The sequence below is a fragment of the Acyrthosiphon pisum genome, chromosome A2, assembly GCF_005508785.2.
Source record: "Acyrthosiphon pisum isolate AL4f chromosome A2, pea_aphid_22Mar2018_4r6ur, whole genome shotgun sequence".
In the NCBI taxonomy this organism is placed as follows: Eukaryota; Metazoa; Arthropoda; class Insecta; order Hemiptera; family Aphididae; genus Acyrthosiphon; species Acyrthosiphon pisum.
Window position 1 is genome coordinate 95,804,778 of NC_042495.1, and position 13,210 is coordinate 95,817,987.

At 26.3% G+C, this 13,210-nt stretch overlaps 2 protein-coding genes across 2 annotated transcripts in view; one reads left to right on the plus strand and one right to left on the minus strand.

The window, feature by feature from the left end:
* LOC100167934 (DDB1- and CUL4-associated factor 10) overlaps positions 1-7,710 on the plus strand; it is a 9,777-nt gene extending 2,067 nt beyond the window's left edge. The window contains exons 2-8 of the mRNA XM_001946580.5: positions 793-906; positions 1,063-1,260; positions 1,322-1,496; positions 2,636-2,785; positions 2,850-3,025; positions 3,086-3,267; positions 5,655-7,710. Coding sequence (XP_001946615.2) covers positions 793-906; positions 1,063-1,260; positions 1,322-1,496; positions 2,636-2,785; positions 2,850-3,025; positions 3,086-3,267; positions 5,655-6,331 — 1,672 coding nt within the window. The 3' untranslated portion in view covers positions 6,332-7,710. The remainder of the gene's footprint in view (positions 1-792; positions 907-1,062; positions 1,261-1,321; positions 1,497-2,635; positions 2,786-2,849; positions 3,026-3,085; positions 3,268-5,654) is intronic.
* On the minus strand, positions 7,696-13,210 carry LOC100159038 (ancient ubiquitous protein 1). The gene is made up of 9 exons (XM_001946516.5): positions 13,087-13,210; positions 12,594-12,734; positions 12,365-12,512; positions 12,124-12,302; positions 11,896-12,057; positions 11,695-11,815; positions 11,426-11,594; positions 9,850-9,947; positions 7,696-8,383 (listed from the first exon to the last, which is right to left on the minus strand). Exons 1-9 carry the CDS (start codon positions 13,128-13,130, stop codon positions 8,261-8,263), a joined length of 1,185 nt encoding a protein of 394 aa, XP_001946551.1. The 5' UTR covers positions 13,131-13,210; the 3' UTR covers positions 7,696-8,260.

The following is a 13,210-nucleotide window of genomic DNA, read 5'->3' on the forward strand; positions in this document are numbered from 1 at the left end:
AAAACACGTCTAATATACTATGTCACGCGTGTGTTAGACGAAAACAGAAAATCATGGTATCGAATCCCCTTAACTGATTTGATAATTTTCTACATATTATATGTATAGCAATATGTTGTGCCTACATAATACATATATTTACAATCGGTACAAGTGAAGGATTTTAGGTATTAAACGGTCAGGAGTTTTGATTAAAGAAACTATCCATTAATATGTCTTCGTTTAGACATATTTTTTTAAAAAAAAAGTGGAATTTTAAATCTTTTAGAAAAAAACTATATTAATTAAGCTTCTGTAAATATTGTATACAATAATACATTGCTGTTTTATCATTACATAACATTTGTGTTAAAGAAGTGCATATAAAGTTTTTTATTTTTCAAATTTGGAATTATTAAATGTATTATTTTGTTATACACATGCTACTCCCTAGATTCAAGACTTAAATATTCTAAAAAAAAATGAAAATAACCTTTCTGATCATGGTCATATATATTTAGTAGAGCTAATATAATATATATATAATCAAATGACTAGTACCAATAATAACCTTCACCTTTGATTAAATCTTTTAACCATAGCAATATTTTCAAAAATAATACAGATAAAATTAATTTAATGTAACTATACAATTTATCACATAAATATAATTTTCTATAAATTATAGTATTAATAAATATATTCAATGAGTACCTATATAAAAACTGTAAAAAAACAAATATAAAATCTAAATATCCTATACAATTTATATTAGGGATAAATTATTTAATGATTATTCACCGTATTTTCTAGGAAAATATTGGCAGCAGCATGTGAAAAGAAAAGCATTATGTTATTCGATCCTGTAACTCAAAAGTATATAACATCAATAAAAAAAGCACATAATGATTGTGTTAATTGTATAAAGTAAGTACCTAATTGATTTGAGCGTATTGCTTTAACAATTATTTTACAGCAAAATAAAAAGAGTTAAAACTATTAAAATCTGTAGAATTTAAAGAAACTTATTATAGTTCTTAAATTTGTTTCCATAATAATATTCATAAAAATTATTTATTCTAGATTTTTAGATTCTAGAATGTTTGCTACATGTAGTGATGACACTACAATAGCATTATGGGATGTTCGAAACCTTAAAGACAACATAAGGGTATTGAGAGGACATTGCAATTGGGTAAAAAGTATTGAATATTCAGCAAAAGACAATTTACTTGTTTCCAGTGGATTTGATGGGCAAATTTACACATGGGATATTAATAGGTAAAAATATTTTTTATGCGATCAGTCATATTTATTATTTTATTATTTGTTTTTGATGTAGTTACTCAGAAGAAGGAAGAGTTCCCAATAATTCTGTATGTCACATTAACGGACTTATGCGCATTAAACTTCTACCTGACTCTAGCAAGTTAATTGTCTGCACGACAAGTGGCTTCATATTACTTATAAACAATTTAGACTTGGAGACACTTGGTACAGATATTCAAGGATTCAAAGTAATTTTTATAATTAAAATATATAATAATTATAAGTTAATTTATTTGGAATAATCGTTGCTATTTAAATTTAGGCAAAATTTTAACTTAAAATAATTATAACTTTGTTATAAAAATGGGCTAGAGAGTGTTGAAATTAATTGTATTACTTGAAACTATTGCAACAAAAGTGACATTAATTGCTTTGATTTGAAAATAATATTATCTTCTGATAATATAGATTACTATGTTAGGCATTGTAATTTGTGTTTTTGTTATATGAATATTTGACAATAAGTAATTCTACAAATACCATTTGCAAGGCTGAGCATTAACGAGTCGAAAAGTTCAATTTTAACTTTTTAACTTCACTAGTTACTTTTGGATTTTCATTAACTTAACTATTAACTTAGTGCATTTCTTTTTTAAAGTGAAATTAACGAATTAATTTTCCATTTTATGATGTAAGTTAAGTTAATTTATTTTGATTTTAATTGTATTATATTTCACTATTTAGTCTATTTTGTTTTCTTCTCAAAAATATTTACCGTGAATTGTTTTAAGTTAAAATTTTATATTTTTCCAATTTAACTTATATGGAAATACTGTAAACACTATGGTCTATAATTTAATATTGAGTTGGAAAAAAATTAAGTACGCTAGTGTTGCATACAAAAATAAACTATTTTAACTTAATAAAAAGTTTGAACTTATGTGAGTTAACCTATTACTAAACTAACTTTTAACTTATTGTTATTGGTGCATATTAACTTAACTTAACTGAGTTAAAAAAAATAATTAACTTGCCCAGTCTTACATATTTATCTAAGAACCGATATACAATTAATAAAAAGATAAAAACATTTTTCCGCCATTTAGGTTAGTGAGTTACGGGAGAATAAATATAAAACTATGTGTTTGATTATTATTTAATAGGTATCTTATTTTCATTTATTATAAAATATAGCATATTAATCTACATACTTTCTATTTCACATTTAGTTACTACAGAGTATAATTAATTTATTATAGCACTTATTTTAGTTTTTTAAGACTTATATTCTAAACATTTTTGCTTAATATTAAAATAATTAACATATCGTATTAAATTTTGAATAATAATTTATAGATTGTTATATACCTTAAAATATTATTTCTAGCCAAATATGTACCGTTTAATGCAGTTGAGTAAGACTACCATTCCTAATGCAGCTGCACACACTCACATGTTTACTCGTAAACGGAACCGCGTTGAATTCATCGTAGATTTTCCTAGAAATGATGATGCCGAAATAATATCTTCTATCCAGGTAATTCCTTAATAATTAATTTACTTATCTGTCAAAATTATTTAAACAATAAACATTTTAATAGGTACATCCACAAGGTTGGAATGTATTAAGTCGAAATGTTACCACCGATGAACAGTCTGAATGGACGTGTGTACATGATATACAAGACTTTGCCATTCCTAAACAACAAGATGAACCTGAAGAACTGAGTTCTGAAGAGGCAAACTCATTAGAACATTCCTTAGCTGATGACCCAATGTAATAAACTAAAAAATATACAATTTGAAAGTGTTCTATATTTTATTTTTATTTTTTCAGGGAAGGAAGACTTCACCGACGTACACATGTTGTGATTCCTCGAGACATAAGTGTTGGCATAAGTAGTATGATACCATTTTCTGTGTTAGGCCCAACAAGAGGAAACCGTCAAGCTGACTTATGGGAAGCAATGATGAATGTCAACAGTGGTAATCGCATAAGAAGCTTAAGATATTTATCAGGCATGTATAGTATATTATTAAATTTTAAAATATATTTATATATAAGTACTAGTATGTATTGCCCAATGCACTTAAGTTAGTTTAATTTACAATACACGTTTCCTATAATTGAAAAACACTAAACATCTGTAATATAAACTCTTTGCTTTAAATTGTTTTCTGTATGCAATCATTTATCCTAAATAACACATACTTGACAGTGACTTACTCAATGATAAAATACACTTAACACTTACTGTACAGCTAACAGAGCAGTTACCTCCTTCTCCCCATTTTTTTTCCAATTATTAAAAAGATTACAGTACATTTTTTACTTTGACCTCCTTAAGTACCAATTAGATATACTTTGCTATTTAAAAGGGACAATTAAGCATTTTTACTTGTCAAAAAGGCAATAACAAACACAAAAATAAAAACACATCATTGTAAAATCAATAGATTCATTGTTTGAAATTCAAAATATGCACTAAATATAAAAAAAAAGAATTAAACCCAAATAATAAAAAATTTAATTATTTTATAATGGAACAATTAATTTTAATAACTTAACCTATTCATATTTATATTTAAATTGTAATAGGTAAATAGACTAGTTTTTTTTCATAACTATAAATTTGTAACACAACATTTTTTTTAAAATATTTTTAATGGGTAAAACTAAGTGCATCCAAATATCCAATAATCTTCTAGCCCCATATTTAGTTTTAAAGTTAACCAAATCATTGCTGAACAATTACTCACATTCCTTCCATAGTAGTGATTTTACCATTTAAAAAGTCATATTATATATCTTTAATCTGTTTATATATTTTAATAAATTACTCTCATCCCTAGTTATAATTTTGGTGGGGCAATAACAAACCAGCAGTTACTACTTATATAAATTATTCAGGTTAAGAGTAAACCATATACTGTTTATCTATGTGCATTCCCACTCATAATTCATAAATAGCTCCTACAGCAATTGAGTCTGACAGTGCTAGGCAGCCTACATGTGCAAGAGTAGTTCATTTTTAACCTGAAAAGAATGGACTAGTTTTGTAAAACCATTTCTAATTTCAGAATATTATTGATTTTATAACATTTTATACTTTCATATTTTTCAAATGTTATCAACCCTGAACAATTACTAACTTCAGTTGATTTACTTTCTGACTTTCTGACTTTTATACTATTATAATACCGCAAAATGGGTTTACTTGGAACACTTTTGAACTTCAGATGAATGCTGATCGATAAGTTTTCAAAATATGATAATAATTATAATTAATGGTGAGGACCAAAAATTCTGGTCTTGGCTTAGACTATAAGACCCATATTTTTTTTTTTTTTATCCCCCTTTCCCATCATTTAAAAAAAAAATATTCTTGTCTCAAGTTACCCTCGATTTTTGCAAACTTGGGACAACTATTGTTTTATATGAAAAAATCATGTTGAGCTACACATATTTTAACTTGGGGCGGATGTATTGTTTTTTTTTTAAAAAACAGCTTTTAAAACATTACAATTTACAATTTTTAAATTTTTATAACACAGTTTATTAACCTATTTTAGATTAAACGATGAAATTAAATTTTTTCATTTTTTTTATTTAAAATTACTTTAAAAATTAAATTAAACTGTTACTCGGTTAGTTTAAATAACTTTATAATACCACATAGTTTAATTTTAAGGTATAAAATGATTTATAAATACATAAAAGTACTTGATTAAATCACTATAAAAAATATATTTATTCCAGCATTTCATAATAACAGCAAAAATTACATATAATTAATAACAATGAAATATATATTGTACATAATTTACGAGTAGTTTCTGCAACTAATTTTGGAACCCACATTTACATTCAACTGATAGCAAGCTGTGTGTACACTAAGTTTTAACATGGTTTTATAATACGTTATAATCTACTTATGTATTTATATTTAAATAATAAGTATTTACAATGTGAACACGTTTAGACAGCAAAACGATTGTTGTGAAAGTGATAGTAAATAAATGTGTGATTATAACATTTCTACTGCTCAAATTTTATCATTTATAATACTATATCATTTGTATTTAAGTTACCCAAATGCCCCAAGTAAACCCATTTTACTGTGTATTTTTTCCTTGAATTTTAAATTATACAAATGAGATACACATGGATAAATGTTTAAAGTTTAGAAAAGTAAGAAATTACATACTGTTCTTTCAATTTATCATAATTTTAGATATTGATATAATGTCAAAACGTACAGACAATCATTATAATAAAATCTTTTTAACTAGGATAATAAATGATAATAAATATTCTGAGATAACAAATAGTTTTATTAATTTTCTACCTTGTATGTTAATTTTATGTGTTACTTAATAATTAATATTTAATATTGATATTTTAGAAGGACGAGAGCGAATATTAGGCACATATTCTGGCGTAAGGATCGTACGCAGTGCAACTGGATTACAAGATCAAGACCAAGACGACATAGAGGAAATGATAACAGATGATGATGGGTCTTCAGAGCGATTAGTCACAGTATTATTTAACCGGAATAGTAATCGTGTACCTGACATTAGAATGCGTGGTTATCTCCCCCCAAATTCTAGAATTGATATCACTCGGCCAAGTAGGCGTAGTACTGTGGAAGTAGGAAATGGCCCAGACGCAGTGGTGTTTATTGGCAATAGGCAACGTCGTAACAACTATGTTCTAAATTGTATGAATAGATTTCAGGTGCCCCTTAACCATAAAATTCACAAAAATTTTAACCGTCTTACACATTTTATTGAAGAGGCAAATGTGGGTAGAGGATATATCAAAGAACTCTGCTATTCTAGTGATGGACGTATAATATGCTCGCCCTTTAGTCATGGAGTAAGGCTCTTATCATTTTCGCCCAACTGTGATGAATTGTCTACTTTGCAGCCAAAACTGCCAGGTGTAAAACTTCATGAGATCGGTACAAATGTGTCTCACTCTAATATTGTACTCTGTACCAAATTCTCGCCTGTCCACCCTCTTCTCGTATCTGGTTGTTTAGCTGGTCGAATCGTTTGGTACCAACCGAGACTATAATACTTAATGACTTTACTATTGTATGTATGTAATGTTTTTTATTTATAATTATCTACTATTCAAGATTTGAATAATTCATTTTTTGTTTGTTCTAACATTGCAATTTAATGCCACTGTATGTCTAGGACATACAAAGACAACATATCTTCTCGTGTATAAATATGTTACTTGTATTGAATATGTCTGTGAATAAGGTCTAGTGTACACCAAATGAGTTAAGTTTTTTTCGTACAAATGTAATGAATTATCTTCGAAGTTAGCCACTTGTACGCGAAAAACGTATGCTCAATAAGTAAGAGACTGTATAAAAATCATATATTTTTGTCTTTCTTATCTTGTCTTTTTTTTTTTTAAGTTTTAGTGACAACGATGAAATATAATTTCTTTATCTAGACAATTTTTGACTGTTTGCGACATAATCTTTTTTATACTACTAGACCTTTAAAGCTATGCAGTGACTCATTTGTAGCACATTAATAATCTCAGTTTTCTTAAACTCTTAGCAAATTGATACAATAAGTATTAGTGAACATTTTAATGAGTAGATCGTTTGTCTACCACCAAGCCAGTTGGTATTTTGAAAAGTTTGAAAATACATAACGGGATCAACGTAATTGATGTGACTTCAACAATATTCGGTTATCTTGATAAATATTATTAATTCTCATAATTTGTTTTGATAACACCATTTATAAAAATTGGTTTATTACCAATGTTGAACCCATGATAAAATAACTAGTTGGTTAAAACAACTACAACCTGCTCCGTTACTGTTAATAATCTCGGGTAAGTGCATTCTAGCTTTGTTTAATTATTATAAGGTGCCTTAAAAGTTAATTTTTGTTTCATCTAAATTATAGTAAATAATGTTATCGACGCTTACAACTTAAGGAGTTTTTGGTAGGTTCTTTCTGTAACATAATATTCTTCCGATAATAATGTTTGTAATTATTATTATTGTTTTTTTTTCATTATAATTACCTCATGTTAATGTATATATAGGGGATTAAATACTATATCAAAATTTATTATTATTATTATTATTATTAAACATTTGTATTCAGAGCAATAAAAAAAAAACAACAAAAATTGTATCATAGTACATACTATGTGTATATATATATATATATATATATATCACACACATATATAACTATTATTATGTAGTAATATATTAATTATGTATTATTGGTTTTCGATACTGTCTCGTGTTTACTCCTTTCAAACACTTATGGTCATTACTATTCCTCTGCACTGTCGATTTTTATTTTGTTTTTCCTTTTTGAAGGCTTACTGAATTATTTTTTTACTGACGCCAAAATATTCCCTCTGTATGCTAATATATATAATAAAATAAAACGCTATTTGTAAAGCTCGAATTAACGTGTATATTGTATTTCATTTAAAAACAACTTAATACAAGTTGTTAATAGTCTTATAACCATAAATATAATATTAGATAAATATAATATGTTTATATTTATATAAAAAAAATAAAAATGATTACCTATAATAATAAACCGATTTACAAACATAATATCATAAAACAACACTACTTGATCTGTGTACGTGTTCTATTTAGTATTTATACATGTATCATGTATGAACGATTTATGAATACAATCGAATGACAATCATGTTTTCACATAAGAAGTAAAAGTATAACAAAAAGTTAGTAAGTAATGATACAATATATAAATATTGTCCATAGTAATTATTTATTCAATGAGAGTTGCATTAACATTCGTACGGTTCAAAGGATAAACACGTTTTATAGTATCCAATAAGTACCTGCTCCATTTCCATAAAAAATAAATTTTTTAAAAAAAAAATAAACACTGTTAAAATTAATTTTATTGGGAAATGTTCACGATTATCATGAAGTACGCCGTAGTCCTCTTTTAGCCATCACCTACACGCTGTTGTAAGTCACTGTACCAAGTGATGAAGTCCGTGTTTTTTAATGTACCGTTGGCGGGCTTCATCAATCAATTTTGCTTTCCTCTCCATGAATGATCCAACTCCAAAATTATTGGGTTCTGTTTTTTTGGTCTATAAAATTAAACAACAAAAATCATAACAATATAAAAGGTACAACATAGGTAAACTATAAATAATCTAAGAGTGAAACTTAATTTGTTCTCTTACTCGTGACCTACACAGTGGCATAACTATGGGTGGGGGGGGGGTGGTGATGTGGATGATATATCACCCCCCAAAACCTTTTTTTCTACATTTAAAATATTCTTGGTACATTATACATACCTACATAACAATATTTTCAAATTTAAAGTCAAATTACCCTTCCCCTCAAAAAAAAAAATAAAGTCCTAGTTACGATACTGGATCTACATAACTTGTATTACTCATCAAATGAGGGCAGAATTTTAAGCAAAATAAAAATGGGTTTGAAAACAAGTTAACAATTATGTTTACTTTTTGTGAAACAAATGTTAACTTCGAGTTAATGTTTGCACACTCTTAGTTTTCTCTCTCTGGCCCATGCGCAACATAGATACAACATAGATGACAAACAACCAAAATCATTTTTATTTTTTTATGTTTTTAGAACAACCACCAATTGTGGACAAAATTATTGATAGAAAAATTTTTGCAGGTTTGTCAAATCAATTATTCTAAATATTGTCTCAAACCAATTTAGATAATTTATCATTTAAGTTTACAAAAAAAAAATTCTTATTTTTTAAGTTGAATATAAACTCAATAATAAAACCGATATCACACTCAAAAATCATTGGAAAAAAAAAAAAACTTGTCATAATTTTTTTTGTCTATGTTGAGTTTGGATTTGAAAAAAAAATAAATACTGCATTGGTATCATCTTAAATCAAATATAATTTATAGACTAACTAACCCATTCATATAATGCATCGATATATCAAATTTAAATACAAAACTAAAAAATAGGAAAGACTTGCCATCATAACAATGTGCTCATCTTAGTGAATTTCATAATAATTACTCAATTAATTCTAAATATTGACTCAGTGCCCAGTGATGTAATCCTACATAAATAAACAGCTTCCTGTACTTAATTATAATCATCTTACATGTTAATTTTTCAATAAATTCTTTTAGTATAATCCTTCTTACATATATTTTATTTTTACTGGGTCTTGATGATATCTCTGACCTTATCAAGCTTTGGTAAAACAAAATATTCTATATTAAAAAAATATTATTATTTATGTAAAAACAAATTTGATGAGTGATGAACTCTGAACTCCAATGACTAATTGTTAATATATAATCATTTTAATTAATCATATTTATTAAAAAATCATGTTTATTTATTGAAATCATAATTAATGTATGTATTCCCCAATAAGATAAAAAAATATTTTGAATCAAAATTGACATTTTAGCAAAACATGACTAGCTATATTAACATTGAATACAAAATAGTATTTGAAAAAAAAATTCTCAGTTAGTCATAATAATACCTTTACATAGCTATGGTATAAGTAAATATATAATTTACATATGACATGGCTTACCGTTGTTTTTGGTACTTTGGAAGACTGTGGCAATGGAGTAAACTTAATAGTGCCATCAAGTATATTTGTAATTGTTATATCAACACATCTTGTTCGCCCTATGAATAAAAAAAATCATTGAATGATATTGTCATGACATAAACTCAGGTCATAAATCATATATTATAGTCATGGGAGGATGACCAAGGCTCGTAAGTTCATACACTGAAATATGCTTGAAAATTATGCAACTATGATCTTAAAAAATCATTAATGAAAAAATGTTATTGAGTCAATATTTTTTATTTAAGACTTGTAAGAATGATGAGTACTTTTTTGATCATGCGTTTGATAATAATTGTTTTTATTGGACTGTCAGGTTGACCCTTATTTTTATCATTTAACTATCTATGAATTGATTTTAATATTAAAATATATAAATTAAGTATTGAAGTATTTTAAGTTTTCAAAAAAATGCAGATTTAAAATTATTGATAACTACATAAGTACATCAACATTCAACAATTAAAAATAATTTTAAATAAAAATGATGCTCTTTAAATGAAAATAAAAATCATGATAATGGCAAAAATCTCCAAATATGCAGTCCTGTAAAGTATTTGAGTAAAAGTATTCAAATACTTTTTAAAGTATTGAATAACTTTTTAAATACTTTCAGCATGAAGTATTTTGAATAGTATTTTAAATACTTTTTTTTGTATTAAATACTTTTTGGTATTGAATACTTTGGTTTTTTATTTCGAACATTTTATTTTTATTATTAATTTTATTTACATTTTATTTTTGTCAACTACAATAATAGAATAATAGTTTTATTTAGTATTCTGTATTTCTGTGTTAGCTGAAGCCGAAAATTTGTGAAAACCAGATTTCTAAAAATAGTCGTTGAATAAGAATATTCCCTTTAAACTATTAGCTAACTTTTAGACAACCTACTACCTATGTGTTTATATTACGATAGTTAGAAACCCACTTTAGAAACCAAAAGTATTTGAAAAGTATTCCAAATACTTAATTTGAGTAGTATTTGAAATACTATACAATTAAAGTATTTGAGTAGTATCTTAAATACTTAAAAAAAATGTATTTGAGTATTTACTCAAGTACTTTTTAAAAGTATTCTTTACAAGACTGCAAATATGCAATGCACAAAATAACAATTCTTATATTAAATCTTGTTAACCTTGAAGCAAATTCATTTACATATAACCTAAAATGTAATACGACTTGGGAAGTTTGATGAGCAAATGCATAAACTTATACAGGTCTGGCAAGTTGCAGATTTAAACTTGATGGGTCATCAAATTTTGGTCAACTTAGTAATATATGTAATATAAAATTTGAATAACTGAACAATGAAATATAAATACTAATATATAATAAATATTATGTCTTATTGAAAAATGAGCTGTTAACTTTTTAGTGCTGGTTAAAATCCTAAAACTCGGTGGACCAATAACTTGCCTATTCCCGGCACGGAAACTAAAGAATTTTTTTTAAAAAAATAAGAGCTCTGGTAATAACATTTAAATGACAATTTATATTACTTTATAAGAAAGTTTATTATTTGGCTTACTAAGGTTGGCAACAACAACATTCTGGGGAACATATGGAAGAACATCAGTAACTTGTGCAGCCATTCTTAATATTTCAGGATCCTCTTCAAAATTATCCAGAGTTGCATGTTTGTTATGCTTTCTAGCATTATCGGCCAATTCCAAAAAATATTTTTTTTTATATTCTTCCTAAAAATTAAAATTAGATTATTTTATTAGGAAAAATCATAGTATATAAAATATAACAAAATTATTCTATGCTAATAATTCAACATTTTTACTATCATACTTTATCATTCTTTGTAATATTTGAAGTAGATATGTTGAGTTCTTGTGAAATGGCTATTTCCACCCTGGACATTAAAGTTTCATTAGATTCGTCTTCACATCTTCGAATCACCTCGAGAAGTCTGTAGTTGTTTTTGAAATATTTTGAATTTGAATATTAAATTACATAGGTACTAATTAAAACAGTCGACAGCTAACTTACTTGTACTCAAATTTGGTGAATGGAACAAAAAAAAACCAAAATACTTCTGTAAAATTTTTTGATCCGAGCACTGATAAATTAATATTTGCAAATGATGGTCGAGTAATTGTTAAAACTACTGGTTGTAAATTGTCACTTATTAAGGCTGGTACATTAGAAAATCTAGTGTTTTGATAAAAAAAAAAAAACAATTATAAAAGTATCTAAAAATAACATTTTAATATTTACCTAAGTAAAGCACATTTTCCATTAGTAGAAGCTCCTTCTGGAAATAAGAGCAATGTTTTTTCATTATCGTTGGCAAAAAATTGTTTCAATACAGTGCTCTCCGTTGTATTATTGTCGTCAGTTAATGTAGATATCAGCCCAAAATACAATGCCACAGATCTACTGAATACAGTTGTTGGCTGAAAGGTCGAAATAAAAATAAAAAACTATGATAATTTATAATTGATAATTATGTACATACAGTAAAACTTCCTGTTGCCAAGTGCAACGCAATATGATCAAATAATGACAAATAATTTGAAACCAACACTCTGCTGTTCTTAATTGAAGAATTTTCTTTTTCAACAACAATTAATCCGAGAACACCAGACATCATTTTTAGAAGTGGTCTGTGAACATAAACCCAAGCCATTAGTAAACAATCATAATAATATACTATATACAATCAATTTGTAAATTTGGTAATTTACCTGCGGATATTTGGGTAATTGCTCAAAATCACTGTTAAAAGTAATGCATTTATTGCAATAAAAACTCTTAAAACAACTAAGATAACTCCAAATGGAAAATAAGCAATTATTCCTAGTGTTTCGTTTACAGTCTTTGGAAACCTAAAAATTAAAAACATTAAATTATTCATTACGAAACATACATCACGGTTTATTAGCGTATTAATAAACATTTCTAAAAACTTATTTTTAAGTGTAATAGCTAAAATATTTTATGATCTTAACTAATAATAAGAGTTTAATACATTGTACCGAAATAATTTACATACATTTGTATACATTCAACCTTACAAACAAAATATCCGACAAAATAAATCTAATCTTTTGACAGATTACGCAACCACAAATTTTGTTGTGTATTTTGTTATGATAGACACTACATACGTGTAAAAACAAAAGAAACCAACTGAAAACTAGAATTCATAACATATATCTAACTATAATAATTGCTTACCTTGATTTTTCCACTAAATTTTCAACTTCGATATTGGGGCTCATTGTTCGAAAGATATTGTGTTGATCTTGAAACAAAATATATAAATGGACTTCCTGAATGTTTTCTTAACAGTGAAATTATT